This window comes from Alosa alosa, chromosome 9 (assembly GCF_017589495.1).
Source record: "Alosa alosa isolate M-15738 ecotype Scorff River chromosome 9, AALO_Geno_1.1, whole genome shotgun sequence".
In the NCBI taxonomy this organism is placed as follows: domain Eukaryota; kingdom Metazoa; phylum Chordata; class Actinopteri; order Clupeiformes; family Clupeidae; genus Alosa; species Alosa alosa.
Genome location: NC_063197.1, coordinates 18,173,880 through 18,192,595, shown reverse-complemented (window position 1 = coordinate 18,192,595; position 18,716 = coordinate 18,173,880). Strand labels below are relative to the sequence as shown.

At 46.2% G+C, this 18,716-nt stretch overlaps 1 protein-coding gene across 1 annotated transcript in view; it reads right to left on the bottom strand.

Annotated features, from left to right (window-relative positions):
- The window catches only part of btbd8 (BTB domain containing 8), a 36,112-nt gene that overhangs the window by 5,678 nt on the left and 11,718 nt on the right, over window positions 1–18,716 (bottom strand). The window contains 12 exon segments of the mRNA XM_048251896.1: window positions 315–457; window positions 833–920; window positions 3,311–3,909; window positions 3,911–3,963; window positions 5,377–5,438; window positions 7,289–7,418; window positions 9,417–9,620; window positions 12,227–12,409; window positions 13,759–13,861; window positions 16,397–16,485; window positions 18,147–18,243; window positions 18,552–18,632. Of these exon segments, the coding sequence (XP_048107853.1) occupies window positions 315–457; window positions 833–920; window positions 3,311–3,909; window positions 3,911–3,963; window positions 5,377–5,438; window positions 7,289–7,418; window positions 9,417–9,620; window positions 12,227–12,409; window positions 13,759–13,861; window positions 16,397–16,485; window positions 18,147–18,243; window positions 18,552–18,632 (1,832 nt within the window).

The window sequence follows — 18,716 nt, the reverse complement described above, 5'->3', positions numbered from 1 at the left end:
AAATGCACAATGCAAGAATGTCAAAGGTAAAGCTTAAATGTGAGTAAAAGGTTGCTAAAAGCTGTGGACATTTACATGGTTACAATTTTCCACAACAAAGACAGAAGGTGAAAGCCTCATATGTGATGACTCATAGTGAGAGTGAAAGACATGTCTGAGCCAAACCAGTGAGTCAGACAGGAAGAAGCAGTGGTTATAAAGTGCTACAAAGTAATAAAACAGTGTGTCGAGCAGACATGAAAGGAAAGGAAAATAATAAAAAGACCAAAATAAAATGGAAGCGGTAAGGAGGCAGACGTAACGGACTGACTGACCGTGGTTGTCAATGGGGCCAGAGGCGGCTGAGGTGGCCCGGCCCTTGCTCTCCGTCCGGCCTGCAGAGGGTGCTGTGGTGGGCCTGCTGGCTGCTCCGCTCTTGGCTCTGCTGGCCTCCCTCCCAGTGGCACTGTTGCTAGGGCTGAGTCACACAAACACAGAGATCCGTTGGCATGGGGGCACCTTTTAGAACCGCTCAGAACCTTCAGAATGGACCCTCCGTAATAGTTAAATGTCAACCATAAATGAATCCTCCTAAAAAGTCTTCTATGTGTAACTGACATTCTATATTTATTCATACTAAAATAAGCAATGTACCACAATGACCTTACCATAGGTAGACTTGTATAGTTATGGTGGATGACATCTGCACTAATGAAAAAAAAGTGTTTGAAACTGTTGTTGTTATTCTCGTACTGATGTTATACAACTAAGTGAAATGGCAACTGCACACCAGAGGGTGGAGCTAGTGTTCCTGATGCAGTCCTACGTCGCTGCTCATAAGCCACTCGCTCACCTGCTTGTCTTCTCCGCCTCGGCTTTCGGGCTGGTTTTGCTCAGTGTGGTTTTGGACATGACCTTGGCTTGTGTTTTGGGCCTGAGACCTGCAAAGAAAGAGCAGATAAAGAGAATTACAAGCAAAACCAGACGGTGCAAGATCCCTGGGTAATATGAAGCCCATCTCGGCTAGACATTAATTAATTAGACAGAGGACAAAGCACAGAGGACACTCGTCAGTTCTTCTAATTAGTAGAGATTCACTCTAGCCAGGAGGATGTGTTCCTGTGGAGATTTGATTAAACATGAGGTCAAAAACTGATTTTAGGTTAAAGACTGCTTACATAGCCAACTGACTTGAGCAAAACGAGGCTTTGAAAAGACAACATTCAGGAATTTCATAATGTTGTGAGTGTGTGTGTGGGTGACTACTTCAAGTGGGTGTAGACTAGGCAGATTGGACTGATGATATATGGTCTGTGATCTGCAAATCAAACATGCTAACTTGCACAGTTGAGGGGTGAGGAGGAATTAAATCATCAAACACACACACATGTATACACACACAAACTGTGATAAATAAGTAGAACTGAGTAAAGTAATTTTGCTCTCAATAAAAAATGTTTGAAGTTGTTACTACAGGAAATAGACCCTAGCTTGTTTTTACTCCGGAGTTACACTTCAATACAATACAATATATAGTCCATCTAAATGCAGTAAGCAAAGAGGGCCGTATGTCACAGATTTTCTTTGCTACTGGTCTCCCACAGAAACACACATACACAGAGCTAGTTGTTGATGTTAGAGCAGATATGTCTCAACAGGCAGACACTTCCCGACGTATGGCCTTGCCCTTTGTGTACTGAAAGGTTATGAGCACAAGAAATGCCAATTGCAAAACAGGCAAGATATGTCAATTACTCATGCTAATGAATAAAGCACACTGGTACCATGCAGGAGTAGTTCACAGCAAGGAGGACAAATAGCAGAGAGGAAAGGAGAGGGAAGAAAGGAAGGAGACAGGAGGAGAGAAGAGGGGAGGAGAGGAGAGGAAAGGGAGGGTGGAACGCATGGCGCTCTCTCAGGATCAATCTTTTGGCAGAGCTGTGACAGAAACCCTGTTAACCAGAGGATCCTGTTGTCATCCTAAACCATATTACCCTCTCCTGCACTTACTATTCATTTGAGACACTGACTAACACCATAACACACACAACACAGGCAAAATAAGTGGTTAGTCATAGTGTGACTGTGATGTGTGAGAGTGTGTGTCAGTGTGTGTGTTGACCTTCAGCGCCTGTGGCTCTGGGTGATATATGTGTGTCTGCATGTTTGTGTGTTGCCCCTATTCTGTCATGGCCGAGTCAGTCCCTTCCACCCAGAGACGATCAGATGGGGAGATTAGAGAGAGAAGGACAGATGAGAGCACCAGGAAATGCAAATGGAGCAGACAGGACAGAGCAGAGACAAAGAGAAGGAGAGAGAGAGAGAGAGAAGAGAGGAGTAAATGATCTGAAAGAGGCAAACAGAGCGAGGAAAAAAAGCAGGCAGCGCCTTAATATTCTTGTAGAGCAATGAAGCAGAGCTCTCCAGTGAACTGAATCTCATTCCCTCCCACCTCATAGATCTGTGACAGAGAGCCACTGAAACACTCATAAACACACACACACACACACACAAATATACCAATATCCAAAACATTTGGGCACATACAAATTACTGAAATATACGAGACTTTGACACACACACACCTTTTGTAGATAACAGCACAATGAAGTCCCTTTACAGACACACTCCACCCAGGTCTTGTGATATCCCAGTCACATCAAAACAGGGGCAGAGAGCACAACATAACCAAGCCCACCATTCAAACAAACAAGCACACCTCATGACATGACACACAAGAGACACACAAAAACATCTTTACTGAACCTGCATGGCCTTCCTACCTGCCTCCTGAGGTCCAGTGAACCAGCTAATCTGCTAAACGCTCACTCACGTAGCTCCACAACAACCTGCAAATCTGTCTGTGAGCGAAAGCTATTTTTAGCAGCTGAGACAGAGAGAGGGAGAGAGAGAGAGGCCAGCAGCCAGAGAGGTGAGGAGGAGATGGGGCTGCTGGACTGAGGTGCGGCATTCGCTTTTTACTGCCTGAAGATGTCTACCTTTTGTCTGCCCTCTCACCAGCCTGCCTTGTGATCTTCATGCTGTGTCTGTCTGTGTGTGTGTGTGTGTGTGTGTGTGTGTGTGTGAGGGGTTGGGTGCTGACGATATTCAGTTCACGTAATAATATGCTTTGTTGTTGATGGTCTTCCAAAAAATATCGGCCCATTTCTAAGAATACGAATTTCACAGTTGTTAAAAGCTGATTGTGTAAGAGGTGTGTGTGTGTGTCTGGATAATGGACAGCCTGAGAGTGTGGGTAGAAGGAGTAGTGCAGTGTGGTGCTCCAGGAAGAGCCAGTGAGTAGGGGTGGGGTCATTCTGTGAGCTCTGACCTGCTGCCGACTGGCTGCCGTTGTGGCGGAGGCTCCCAGAGCTGTTGTCCGGGGAGGCACTGCCCGACGTAGAAGGTGTTGGCTGGGCCTCGGTGCCTGAGGGCGAGTCCTTGCTCGCGGTGCTTGGCTTGGAGGGCTTAGCCGTCCTGTTCTGACCCGCTGTGGTGCCTGCCGTGGCAGCCGTTGCTTTGGACCTGGCGCCCGTGCTTGTGGTGGCGAGCTTCTTGTCCTGAGCGTCCTTCGAGGCCCCTGCTTTTCCCGTGGGTGACCCCTTGGGCCCGTTGGCGGTGGAGCTGCCATCCGCCCTCCGTGCTGCTGCTGTGCCGTTGACGACTGGTTTGCTGGCAGTAGCGGCTGAGGAGGTCGCCTTGGCTTTGGCGGTGGCGCTCCTGTCGGCGGGGGCCCGGGCCTTGTCGCTCTTGGCCCGCAGAGAGTCTCCGTTGCTGGCCCTGCCAGCCGCAGAGCCCCTCCCTGCCGGGGAGGTGTGGACAGGGGTGCCCAGGCCATCCGACTTCATGCTGCTGCTGCTCCGGGCAGCCGGTGACGAGGGGGAGGAGGAGGAGGGGCGCTGAGGGGGTCTGGAGGCCCGGAGGGGCCGGGGGGGGGCTCTCAGACGGCGACTCAGGACCTGAGGCGCATTTCACACGCCTTTGCTGTGGAAGAAAGAGAGAGAGAGAGAGAAAGAGAGAAGAGTAAGACTTTAAACGGCTGAAGAGATTCTACACATAGCCGATGCCATCTGCTCGCCGTGTAATCAAAACAGCCTGTTGCATGACTGTTGCAAGAAAAGAGCTCCAACACGCCTCTTTGTCATATCAAACCCTGACAATGAGGCACCATTTAGCAAGCACAAGACTTTTTTCCCTGCTTCTGTCCTACTTCACAATTTCAGAACGCTTAGTTGGCATGGAATGAAAAGTCTCAACAAGCCAGGCCAAAGAGTCTGGCAATTGTCACCCCTGTGAGCGGACTCATACGCCAGGCCAGCCCAACTCTGACGTGGGTGACCTTTATGAGCGAACCCACAGTGGAGCTCTTGTTGTCTGACCGGATAATGTGCTCAACCACCGGCCCATAATTACAGTCCTTCCATATCACTGCATCCCGTCTCTCGCTCTCAATGGGACCTCCCCGTGCAGAGTTAATCAATGGCCGAGTTAGGAGAGGGCTTTGAATTTATCACTGTGAACGGAGAGAGAGAGAGAGAGAGAGAAAGAAAGAAAGAAAGAGAGAGAGAGAGAGAGAGAGAGAGAGAGAAAGAGAGAGAGAGAGCGCAATGGAGACAGGGCTTTCTCTCAATGGGAGGAATTACAGCCCGTCAGCCAGGCTTGGTCCGGTTCAGCCATGCAGAGCGAGAGCCTTGGAGAGAGCCAGGGGAGGGGAGGAGGAGGAGAGCATCACCCTTTACATCAAACGACTTCCTGTCAGCGGCCATCAGGTTGGCGTCTTCTCCTCTCGTTCATTCTCCTTTTCTCTCTCCCTCTCTTATTCTTTTCTCTATTTGGTAATGAGAACGATGAGGTGATTTCCATTGCCAATAAGCACCTAATGGCAGCTTCATTTACTTCAACTCCTGCTTATTACACACACACACACACTCACTCACACACATACTCACACACTCCTACTGGAGTGTTTCCCCTGGAGTTCCACACTTTAAAAAACCAAGCCTTTCACAGCTAGCTTAACACTCGTGGTCCACTCAGACCCATGCGGGGCACAGATTGTTCTCTCTCCTGCTCTCGGAGTGGAGTGCTCATTTAGAGATCTGGCGTGAAGACGCTGCGCTTAAGTCCGGGCACGAGCATTCCTGCCGCTGAGCTGCCGGCGGACCGGCTGAGTGCAGTGAGGTGTGCGACAGGACGACGGACGGAGACTGCCGAACAGCTGGCCAATACAATATGGCCCCATGGCTTATTACTCACACTCACCCAGTGTATTCGCTCGCTTCATTCATTCAAGGATGCAGCAGCTGCAATGGAGGAGCTGCTCCGATGTTTATTAAGCAGTATGATGTGGATTCATTAAATGAGATGCCTCACAATGAAAAGGAAATGAAGACGTACCTGAGAGCTGGTGAGAACAGGCTTTTTGCTGAGTCTCTTGCTGTCTCCCTTATCTAGCGCAGCTGTGGCACAGTAAAGGAAAGAAGAAAGAAAAGGAGGGGAGAAAGAGAGAGAGAGAGAGAGAGAGAGAGAGAGAGAGAGAAATTAGCTTAATTACACTGGTTTGAAATAAACCACACTGGCACTGCCATATCAAAGACGGTAATAGAACAGCACTGTGGCTCAGTACAGAATAGTGTTTACAAAATTCTGTCTTACACAATACCATTCCATCCTCTATAAATCCCCCATTACACCATCCAGGCGTCTCTGAGTGCCACCAGTTCCCATCACCATCCCATCACTTGGCTATTATTTCCTAGAAGCAGCCCATCAGAGGTCCATCAGCACCACATCAGAGTGACGCCAAACCTGGATCAACCTGCTGCCAATCTTCCAGCATCCTTTCATCCAATCAACTCACTATTATTTCTGCTGTGGTCCTCCTGTTCTCTTTAGGTATCTGTCAGTCTCAAATATCAAATGTCTTGCCAAAGTCTGAGCTGGTCTGTGTTTACACTCAGTGGCCACTCAGTGACCACAGTATAAGCTGGTAGGTCAACTCAAGTCTGAAGCCATAACCCTCTTCTCTCACAGCTCTACAATAAACACTAATCATTCTGAGAAAACAGAGAAGGGTAAGGGAGAGAGAGAGAGAGAGAGAGAGAGAGAGAGAGAGAGAGAGAGAGAGAGAGAGAGACTGAGTAGGAGAAAGGAATCAGCATAATGTGGCCATGTTTCCATTATCTCTTCCCCCTGCTACCTAAATCTGTCACTAAAAGCTGGCTGAAAGGGCTGCTATCAAAGAACATCTGACTCCCTGGAGACGCAAGCCGTATCAAGACCAGAGCTGTTGCTGTTCTCATGATTGTGTGTGTGTGTGTGCTGTAAGTCTGCATGCTGACGTGTGTGGATCCTTATTTGCATATCTTTGTGTGCATTTGTCTCTCTGTGCAAGTGTGTGCAAGTGTGTGTGTGTGTGTGTGTGTGTGCAATGATATATGTTCTCTAACGTGCATATGTATGTGTTTGCACATGTGTGTTGGCTTGGATGAGAGAGAGTTCTTCAGAGCAGGAATGTCAGAGGGATGTAGAGCGTCAGACAGATGCATAATTCAGGCCGTTTGTGCACACATGCACTGACTGAGAGAGAGAGGGGCACAGAGAGAAGAGAGGAGAAGAGAGGAGAGGGGGAAACAGAGCAGGGCATTATTCATCTCTCATTATAAGCAGATCAGATCCACGCTGCCGGACCACGGCTAGCCCTTCTCTCCTTCTCTCCCTCTCTTTTCCTCTCCTCCCCCGCCTGCCTGAAGAATGCACAAACGTGCTGAGCCCAGTGCCATTGGCACGCTAACGTTCAACAAGCTCTCCCGTAACGAGGCTGTTGACACTCTTGCAGACAGGAAATTGAGAGAGAGAGAGAGAGAGAGAGAGAGAGAGAGAGAGAGAGAGAGGAGATGGAGGAGGAGAGAAAGAATGAAGCAAAAAGGGAGTGGAAGCAAGAGATGGGACAGAGTAGAAATGGAGAGAGACTAAAAACAAAGGCAGATGATATGCACATACAGGGATAAAGGGGTGAAAGCACACAGGCAGAGAGAGAGAGAGAAGGGAGAGACAGACCCATCTGGTCTAACAATAGCATGACCGACAGTGAGAAGGCTTTACAGCTGCCCCCGTCAGATCGTTAGCCAGTGTCTGCTTGGCGGGGCTCTGGCTCCCAACATCAACAACACACACAACACGCATGCACGCACGCATGCACATACACACGCACGCACACACACACTGCAGTCACTGAGCTGCAGTCAGGGTGTGTACCTGTGTGTGTGTGTGTGTGTGTGTGTGTGTAAACATGAGAGAAAGGACTGACCTGCTTGAATCCGCTCTCGGTGACGTGCCGGCAGGCTCTCCCATCCCTTGGTGTGGCGCACGGCGAAGTAGGACTGGAGCAGGAAGGTCCAGAGCTTTGCACGCAGAGCCCGCACCTCTCGCCTGAATGGCTGCCAGAGTCACACAGAGTCAGAGCCACGGAAAGAGAGAGAGGGAGAGAGCAGGAGATGGAGAGAAGGAAGGAGGGAGGGAGAGAGTGAGAGGGAAGGAGTAAGGAGGGGAGGGAGCAGGCGGTGCAAGAAGAGGGAGGGGAAAGACAGGAAAAAAAACACTGGAGCGAATCAGCAGCTGCTTAAAGAGACCCCGTCGCCATGGCAACCAATCACCATGGCTCCCTCCTCCTTCTCCTTCTTTCTCTTGGTCTCTCACACAAACACGCAAACACTCCACCCCTTTTTACGCAGGAGCCCGAATCCCACTCAAGATCCAGTGAGCTAAACTGATGATGCCACCAGCCAGGACCCCAACTCCCACCTCCTCAAAACAATTAAATGAAAATAGACAAACAAATCAAAACAAAATAAAACCCAAGTCCAGCACAGCTAGGCTCTCTGGGACTGGGGGTGGAGAGATTAAAGCAGGCCACACCCTTGCCATGTGGCCCTCCTCCTCCTCTCCCTAATCCAGCCCGCCTCTCTCTCCATCTCTCGGGACATGCCCCAATGCTGCTGTCCAATCTCTGCTCCTTATACTCAATAAGCTCAGCCAGCCATGTCACCCTACCTAGTTGTTCACTTTTTGCCTAGGTTGTTCACAATGTTTGGTAGGTTACCAAATGTATCTATTCCTTAATGTGAGCATGTGTGAGTGTGGTAGACTGATAGATAGAAGAGACAGATAGATGGGCAGAGATACAGAGGTAAAGGAGAGAGACAATGGGAAACATGTAGTGTGTGAGCTGTGTGGCTCCCCCTCAGTGTCACTCCTTTATAATCCAGTATGCCAAAGGACACAGACATTATAGGAGGGCTTAAGTCCTGGGATCAGAGGAGGTCCTTAGTCACCAAGGCAACACGTGTCTCTCTCACACACACACACACACACACGTATACATACACTCACTCACCTCCACTGACTGAAACTCACCTCTGAACCAAACCGCAAGTGGTCAACTACATGAACTTGGACAGACAGCATTGTGCTGTGTAGATGCAAGTAACAGATTAAATGTCCTTATCAAACACAGACCACTAAGTAATCTTCATTTATACTTGCTCAATAAGACAGCTATATAACCGAACAATATGATATATGCTTACATATAGGAACATTTGAATAACATTTTCTGATAATCACAATTTGTTTGAGCTGAGTATTTTAGTGACTTGATAAGAGACTTTGAGCATTCATGAAATAGATTGTTGACTAGCAAAAACAGCCCCAGATATCCCTGAGCACTGCCCAGCCAAGACGCCACTGCCATCATCCACTCAACCAAGGCACAAAGGCCTTGGTCATTTGGAATCAGGGTCAGAACAGATCTGACACTCACCAATGGTCAGTGACACAATTTTGAAGTTGCTGTTTGAAGTTGATAACCCCAGAGCTTTCTCTCTCTCTCTCTCCATCCCTCTCTCTCTTTTGACCCAACGCCCATCTACTCCAAAGTGCTTTCATCTCTTTGACGTCTACAGCCTTACTGCAGTATTTTTGTTTCAGCAGTGCCTTCACAGACATGGTGCAGTGCTGTTTTCAGGGGGCTGAAATGTACACCCTTTTCTTCAGGCTATTACAATCACCCAAGTCAGCATCTCCGCTGCGGAAGGTGTTTATCTACTGTCCTGACTCTTTTTCAAGTGACAAAAAGCATCTCCAACACCTTTAGTTCCTTTAGGACATTTTCAATGACCGTTTTTGTACATGTGTGTGTTTACGTTAAACATAAACATATCATCATATTAATAATAACGATTAATAAATTACAATTCAGTTGAATTAGCCAGTGCATATTCAATTATGTTAATTCTCAGGTTCTCAGAAATAAATGTGTTATTACGAACATCACCGTGATGTGAATATTAATGTGTGTGTAATATATGGAGGGCCTGAACACATTTTGCCATGTCATCTCTCGCCAGTGAGCCTTAAACTGGAGCGCGCGCACACACCTCCACTTCCTCCTGCTGCTGGGGGTCCTCGGGGCAAGAGGCAGAGGCGCAGGCGTCCAGCAGCGTGGCTGTCTCCTCGGGGCCGTCACCGCACAGCTGCTGCACCGCCACAAACAGCTCGCAGCAGTTCTCCACGGCAACCGCCTCCCGCACCGCCGCACACAGCTTACGCAGCAGAGCTGGGTCCTGGGTGAACGTCTCTCTCTACAACACACACACACGTACACGCGCACGTACACACGCACACACAAAGACATTCACATGAGGATGATTATGTTTTTGGCTTTTTAATTTGATTTGCTATACAAGATTTTTTTTAGATATCCTGTGACGCCTAATCTGTAAAATTAAAGTACAGAGATATGTCATGGGATTCTTTACAATCCTGTGCTGTCACACTCAATGAGAATAACAACTGTGTGATGGTCCAAAAGAAGTCAACTGCTTCTGGTTCTGTGTAACAAACTAAACAAAATGTAGATTTAGTTGTGCTGTGGGGAAGTATTCTCAGTGATTTTGTAACATCTAAACTAGATGGGATCTCCACATTGAGCTACATACCCACAACAAAGATAAGTGGCTGACATGGACCATGAAGCAGACCAATTTGAACACTGTTTTTTTTTTTATATATACTCCAAGTGTAAAAATATGCACATCCGCAGTTCAAATGGATAGGGACATCAAAGCACGGCTTTGCTGCAGACAATTTTTGTCATCAAACTAGAGAAGATTCTCACCCCCCTTGTGGCAATGCCACAATAAAAGCACAATGTACTCTGTCAATCTTTCCATACAGTAGAAATATTCACTAGCTTCCCTTTGAACTGCATGTTTTTGAAAGCGCTACTATGGCATGACCTTCTGCTTGGCTGACACCAGAACACACGACTGCTACAGGACATTAAGAGCAGCTGCAGACGTACGTATGTGTTTCCATTTTTGAACACAGGGAAGAAAAGGCCTGCCCAAACCCCCCCCCCCCCCACGTCAGGCACGGACTACTCTACTGGACTCTAACCCACTGAGGGTTAACCTATGACTGTGTGAAGATGGAGCATTTGCTGGCCAAATGGGATGGCTAAAAGCCACTGACTGGAGCATGAGTGCATCTCTCTTTCTCTCTCCATTTCTCTCTCTCTCTCTCTCTCTCTAGGTTGACGGGCTGAGGGCTGAATGTGATGAAACACCCCGAGACCTCTCGCTGCCTCTCAGGGACACGCATCCCCACGTGCATGTCAGAGCCTATTTGCTGGGCAGACGTGAGGCGTGTCAGCAGAGCCCGTGCCAGAGGACAGTGCATATTCTCAGTCCCAGTGACAGTACTGCTCAGCTCAATCCCACCAGCTAAATCCTTACAGATGTCTTCAACATATGCATGCAATGCAACCTGTTTATTGTGTGAAGAAATTCTGTGCCAACATGTAGATCTGCATGTGTGTGCGTGCTGACATGTTTGTGTGTGCATGCTTTGGTGTTTCAAGTGTCATGATGAGCAATGCTATTGAAGTAGATGTAGAATCAGTATACCATAATATTAACCGAAGGTAAGACGCTCTGCACACCTATTGATGTTCTTGTGTAAGCAATATTACATGAGAGTATTATGCTGAATATTAGCACTGCCAAGTAACATGCTTCTTATTTGTTGGGTGGGGTATCCTAAAATTGCATTGATTCCGATTCGGATTCCAATTCTGTTTATCAGTTCTGGTTCCTATCAATTCCTCATTTCAATTCCAAAATGTGAAGTTTTTTTTTTTACATTTTTTAATCGTTTTCTTTAATTTTGGTTCTGCTTATCAATTCCTGAATGCAATGACCAGTCCCACTTTCGGTTCTTTCTTATAGATTTTTCTCAAATCTAATATTTCGGATTCCCAACCCTACTTATCAGATCAATCTCTTTCCCGGAGTTGACTATTTCAATTTCAATACATTTCACAGAGTCATCAATAGACATCACCAAATGACCAGCGTTGAAACGGTGATTGTGTTACACAGCACTGGGGAGCACATAAGATATTGTGTGACTATGTGCGTTTGCATGCAGTGGTTTCAGCCTTGGAGAGTGGTCTCCTAACTAGCATCTGGCAAAGCAAGCCTAAGGCTTCAGCGCTCCACTCTGCTCTGCTTGGACTCTCTGACTGACAGTGATTGCTTTGGGCAGGGAGTGTGGCTTGTTAGCTGGTAGCGGTCATGTAGAAGAGAACAGCTCATTTGGGCGTTTTATCACTGCAGAAGCTGTATAAGAATATACATAAACCAAGGTACCATCCTAAAATGTTAAATTCTGATTCCGATTCTGATGTTACTGTTACTGGACATGTAGTCATGGGTGTGTTTCTGTTTGTTTGTATGTGATGTGTGCACACGTGTTTATGGTCTGTGAAGTGCAATTCTTTAGTGCGACTGGTAGTACTACCTGGGCTAGAGAGTGTGTATAGAAATGTGTTTGTGTAGAGGTGCAGTCACCATCATTCACTATATTTTCAGCTGATCGTTGCATTCTGTCTGCCAGTAGGAATGGATGCCTGCTGCCTCACATATGCTCACCTACGTGTATGAGAGCATGCATGTGTGTGTGTGTGTGTGTGTGTGTGTGTGTGTGTGTGCTCTCATCTATTATACATTTCAGTTTCCCTGAATAACAACACGGTAGGATACTAGCCCTAATAGGGTCATCCGTTTTCATTTACATTGATCTGTTTAAGTGTATACTGTATACATGTGTATATGTGCTTGTACTGTGTGTGTGTATGTATGTATGTATGTATGTATGTATGTATGTATGTATGCGTGCCTCTTACCCTGCGGAAGTTGTGGAAGGCCTGTGTGTGTGTGACCTGGGGCAGGTAAGTGACGGTCAGACGCAGGCTTTGCTCTTGAAGCTCATTGGCCAGACTCAGCACCTGCCTCGCCCACTTCACCTCTGGCAAACAGCCAATCAACTGATCGCTCCCGCAGAGCACCGTCATTGCAGTCTGCACGGTCTACACACACACACAGTTACATTGTTTGTAAGATGACCTTGGAAGAATAATGAAACTGCACATTACTTTTAATTTTCCATCACATATGCATGCATACACTGAATAGCTCTTTCTTTCTTTGTTCTCTACCCATCATCCATCACTCAGTTACACCTCCATCTCTCCCCTTTTAGTAATTTCTCTGTTCTGAACGCCAATCACATATTTATTATTCCACACAATCAACACTGCAGTTACCTAAGTAATTCCGCCTGAACAACCACTACTGTAGAAAGACATTCATGCCTGGATTATGCCTGTGATTGAGTTATTTTCACGAGAGCCACTCCAGCATGAATAAATACCCTGTTTGCATTATGTCCATGGCTGTGCCATTTTCAGGAGGGCAGTGATATTAGCCAGTGGCGGCCAGTGGAGGATGATGTCAGCCATTCCATCCTGTGTGGAGGATAAAGGCTGCTCTTACACATGTCCATTTATAATCCCCTCTGCTGCACTGCTGTTTTACATCAGAGCTGGCAATCAAACCAGCAGCAAAAATCCACATCTGTACAAGAGCTTTGGGCTTGTCGTCTCAGTGCCTCATTCTCTCTCTATCGCACAGTAAGAATAGCAATACATACACACATAAACAAACAATTTTTCACTCAGACTTCATCCAATTATTTGCCCAAAATATTAAGGGAACAGAAGTTAATATGGCATGTCAGGCTGTCTTATTTTCATGTGCACAACTCCAATGCGTGTGCCCCTGTTTGTACTATATAGCTATGATTTTGTTACTTTAATAAGAGAACAAATACTAAGGAGTGCTCTCTCTCTCTCTCTCACACACACACACACACTCCTGCAGGATATGGCCAGTGGGTCATTCAGAGGTCAGCATCTGGCCTGTAGTTCAACCCATTTCCTCTCCAGCTGGAGCAGAGCACCCACTCAATTACAGCAGCTTATTAGGCTCTGTGTGTGTGTATGTATACATGTGTGTGTTTGTGAGCGTGTTCGAGCAAGAAATAGAGAAAGAGAGTCTGCCTGTGCGTGAAGGTGTGTGTGTGTGTGTGTGTGTGTGTGTGCTGCAGCTCCCCTCACACGTGTGTTGACGCCTGGGAGAAGGTGTTGACGTGGGCAGACTGCATGTCATCATCTGAGACTTCCTCTGAGTGTGGGTGGGGAACTGGGATTGGCCATGGAAAACTGGGGGGTGTGTGGTGGCAGGGGAGAAAGGACTGGGGATAATGCTATGTGCATGCCAATGTGCATACAGTGTGTGTGAAGACTGGTGTGTAATTCACATGTTTGTAAATGTATGCGAGTCAGAGAGTGTGTCTGTGTGTGTGCGCGTTACATACCATAGATCGTATCACAGCATTAAGGCAGTCTCTTTGGAGTTCTGGCGGCAGCAGGGCAAAGCTCCTTTCACACCAGCACTTGACAAAATGTTCTGCCTGCCACCTACAGTGTGGGCATGTGCACACACACACACACACACACACACACACGCGCACACACACACACACACACACACACACACACACAGAAAGGGAAATAGTTGTGTGAGCTGGTATGAGTTGTGGGGCGGTCGTCTTGGAGCAGAGGTGGCCGTTATCTGTCTCCAGCAGAGTGGGCTCGGACAGCGCACTACATTAAAGGCTCATCACCACGAGGCCAGGCAGGCCTGGCTCTGCTCTCTGCTCTGGACCGCTGCCATGTTGCTCCCTGTGAATGAGACTCCATATCCTCACTGCATACAGTTGTGCCAGTGCATGCGCACACACACACACACACACACACACAGGCATATGCCCACACACAAAAACACTCATTAACACTCACACAAACTGAAACAAGCCAGTGACAAATTATTTTGTTTAGCCAAATGTCTTGGCATGCAGTAGTTCTCCCCACATATACTTTCATTTCAATTTGCTTGAGTCTAGCCAGAATGGGAACAACCTCCTACTGAAATAGAGAAGATGGATAATAAATAATTCATGCATGGTTGGAAAATACAGTACTTGGAAAATACACTACTCTTTTCAGGGCTGTATGGTGCTACTTATATGTAACACATGCTACAAAAAAAAAATCAGCCTGTGCTATGGATGATTTACTAGCTTAGCAACAATCTTTTAGAATGTCGCTTACAGATGAGGTGTTTGTACAGTAACTACATAACGATGCTAGAGACATTGTGCATTGTGCTACAAAATGATACAATTTCTGTAGAACCAGAGCGATAAGCAAAAAAAGTTAACATACAGCCCTGTTTTTTTAACATATTTGGCTTCCAAATGTCTAATCAAACCACAAACCATAAACTATAAAGTAATGAGAAGCTGCGTGTCTTTCAGAATCCTAAACACTGAGTGTAAATATCCCTTAAATCCTCCTCTGAGTCCTTCACATGGATGGGTCAGTAGCAACACTCTGACTTTGGCCCTGTTCTTGTGACAGAGAGCCAGAGGGGAGGAGAGCTCCACTAATCTCCAGATAAGAGTGGTCCAGATAAACAGTACTGTAGGATGAAGTGGACTGTAGTATATATGTAGAAGTATATATGTAGACTGTAGTATATATGTAAAAAAAAGTACAACCCTCATATATATGTGTGTGATTCATTATATATATATATATATATATATATATATATATATACATATATATATACATATATATATATATATATATATATATATATATATATATATATATATATATATATATATATATACATATATATATATATATATATATATATATATATATATATATATATATATATATATATATATATATATATATATATATACACACACACATATATATATATATATATATATATATATATATATATACACATGACCAACAGAGCTGAAAACTCCAGACGTAGCGAGCGAGACTTGGACAGACACAAAAAACTACTGCAGAATGAAGGGCGGAGGTTTGGGGAGGGGGGGTTTGCACTCATAACATGGAATTCCAAATGCGCTACTGATAGAACGCAGTTTAAGATTTCAGAGTCATGCGAGTTTGCTCCGTTCCATTTTTCAGTCTACCACAATAGTCAGTGGAGGCTGCTGCCTGAAACAGACACTGTAGCCAAAGGAGGACAGGACAGGATCTCTTGTAAAGTGAAAAACAGCAGTCAGGTATTGAGTTGATGGAACACAAACATGACTCTGCTCCCATGCTGCCAGACCGACAACAATGTACCCAATGACAAGTAACACTGGAGCAGGATCCACACAGAGCACTCAGTCCTCTCAGTCCCAGACCTCTCAGCTGCAGTGTCTGATCTCAGTCTGCTTTATGACAGACCCAGACTCCGTCCTGCACTCCAATCAACCCGAGTCTCACACTCCAGTCATCCATTTTAAGAGAAGAAAATACACACACACCCAAAACACAACAATCCTTTCTTCCTTCAGCTTTTTTTTTTTTTTTTTTTTTTGAAGTCTCTGTAGTGATATTTTTGCTCTGGAGCGAAAATAAGGCAGCTCTCCCCCTCCTTGTTTACCACAAAAAAAGGGAGTGTTCTTCAGCCCAAAACGAGGTCAGACGCTGCATTTGGGCTGCGTAAGGGGTACGATGACGTGGGAGGCGTTCATTTAATGATAGCTGGAATGCTGTGAGGGCAGCTGCTTCTGTTGATGCTGTTATTGGTGTTGTTCTGGAGGAGAATGGCCGCGCTGGGCACCACCTCGCTCTCACTCTCTCTCTCTCTCTCACTCACCTTGGCAGCCCCATTAGGGCAGCGATTCCGCCGGCCACAGCTGCCAATATGTCAGCAGGGGTAATTTACTCAGCAAGAAAAGGCCCTGTGACAATGAAAGACTGATGTTGCCCATTCAGTGGTTTGTCTATAGTAGTTAATTGGATCATGACTGAGATAGTGTCGTGACCAAATTGTGTTTGTACACAGGAAAACCCTCTCCCTCCTGCATTACGGATATGGATTAGATTTTACAGTTCACATAGTGCACTTACTTCAGACATGAGTTGTAAAGGTTGTGCAGGCCAATGGACTGGCAGATGGACAGACACTCCAAGACGGTCTTCTGCACTCCATCCATTGGCTACAAGAGGAAAGACAGGAAATGTGTCAGGATGTTCCACCAAGCGCCAAACCGTAACTACAACACACAGAAATCCAGCGTCTCCACACTATATCTAAACTGGAGGGCTGGAAAAGGGAGCATGGACACACGTCTATGGTCATGTACCCCATGAAATTATGCTATAATGTAGAAAGTTGACCTCTGACGTGCAAAGTTAGAAAAACTCTAAAGGACACACGCATACAAACACTCCACATGACTTTGTGGAGACTCTATGTTCCACAGTCATGCTCATTCTGTATCCAGGGAAAAGTCCATTCCCTTACCATGCTGCCATGACAAAGCCCACAAGCAGCAGAGGAGCCAGGCACAGAGACAAGCTTTCTCCTCCTCACACTAGAGCCTGACTTCTGCAGTGCTGATATTCTGAACCGAGACTGATGGAATAAAGCGCCCCATCTCTCTCTCTCTCACACACACACACACGAGACCAGTTCCGGATGAAGGGCGGGCGGATACTGAGGGGCTGTGGTTGTGGGCACTGCATAGTGACGGAGAGCCTGGCAGCCTTGGGCAGAGGTGGCAACCCTCACCCACCCAGTCAGAAATCACCTGCCACTGATATATTGCGGCAGTGATTTTCTGGCACATACTAAACTCCCAGTGTCAAACCAGGAGGGGGGGGGGGTGCAGGAAGAGCTCCGACACACTAGAGCACTGCAATGCGAGAAAAATCCTTCTCACTTTGAGAGAGCGAGAGAGAGAAATCCTTCTCGCTTTGAGAGAGAGGGAGGGAGAGAAAGAGCACACATATTGGGGTGGGGTAATAGATGACAGTGAAATGTTCAGACAGGGAAAAAGTGGGATGTGTTATTCTCTCCCTGCTGACGCACATAACCAAACAATCCTCCTGATTTTTAAACACAAACAGCAAGTTCAACAGTGACCTGGTTGGGCATCTTTTGCTGATATCACTTGGAGTAGAAAGGCAATTAATGGAAGGCAAAAAAGGGATTGTTTACTAATGCCTTTGCTGTTCAAAAACATCCTATAATGATAAAGTTGCTGGCTGAGTCAATAGCCATAAGCACCAGCTTCCCAATGTGACCCTTATGACTAACAAGGATGCATTTCTATGGATACTTGGGTGATGACTGGGCCGCCCTTGAGACAAACTGATATCGACTGCATTTTTATTACTTCCATGGTCATATATTTATGGCAACGCAAAGCTTTAGATGAAATGATAGTATCTCATTACTGTGGAGGTGTGAAAAAGGGCTTTGTCAAAGCCAGCATACCGCAAATATAATACAAAAAAACACATAAATGTAAAAACAGATGTGTGCATTATCTTTACAGCAGCATTTGAATATACATATTTACATGAATGGTCAGATCCTGATAAATCATACTATTACAACTCCATACAACTCTGATCCCAGTATCGAGTTATAGTGCATTAGTATCAGAAGAAAACTATGAAAATGGAATCTTTGATATGTTTCTTTCCCTGACCTGTGATGGAGGAGCAAAAAAAGTAAATGTGTGCTTGTGTGTGTGTGTACACATGTGCTTCTCATTTCTGAGAGACAGAAAGAGAGCAAGAGTAAGCATGAGAGAAAGTGAGACAGAGACAGAGACAGAGACAATGAGAGAGAGAGGGTAGAGTCGCTCACCTTGGGGAAGAAGCGGCAGTAGTCACGAGTCAGCACCATTTCAGCCACATCCTTCAGCCCCTCCAGCCCCAGCATGTCTGCCGCCATCACCACCTGACTGAGAAGCTGCCAAGAGAAGCTGCCACAAGACCTGCACACTGCAAGACGCCCACACACACACACACACACACACACACACACCAACAGAGTCAGGGTCAGAGGTCAAGGACAGCCCCATCATCATCAAAGATCTAGGCTCCTCCAAACACTATGCTTTGATTACCTGACACATACACCATACACATTATACAGGAGCACCGGTCAATAAGCCCTGATGATCAGTGGTATGTGGCCTTAAGTTTATTTATGTATGTTGCCGGTAGTAACCGTGTACATCTTGCGGTACTATATGCTGCTACAAGTTACCTGATGTTGGTCCCTGGCGGCAAGTCCAGAATGGCTCCATACATAAAATGAAGTAACACGTCCATTTCATCTGGACCTAGGCTGAAAGATGCGGACAGACGCACACAATCAACATACACATGTATACACACAAACCCAGACCTCTACATGGCAAAGGACTCATGT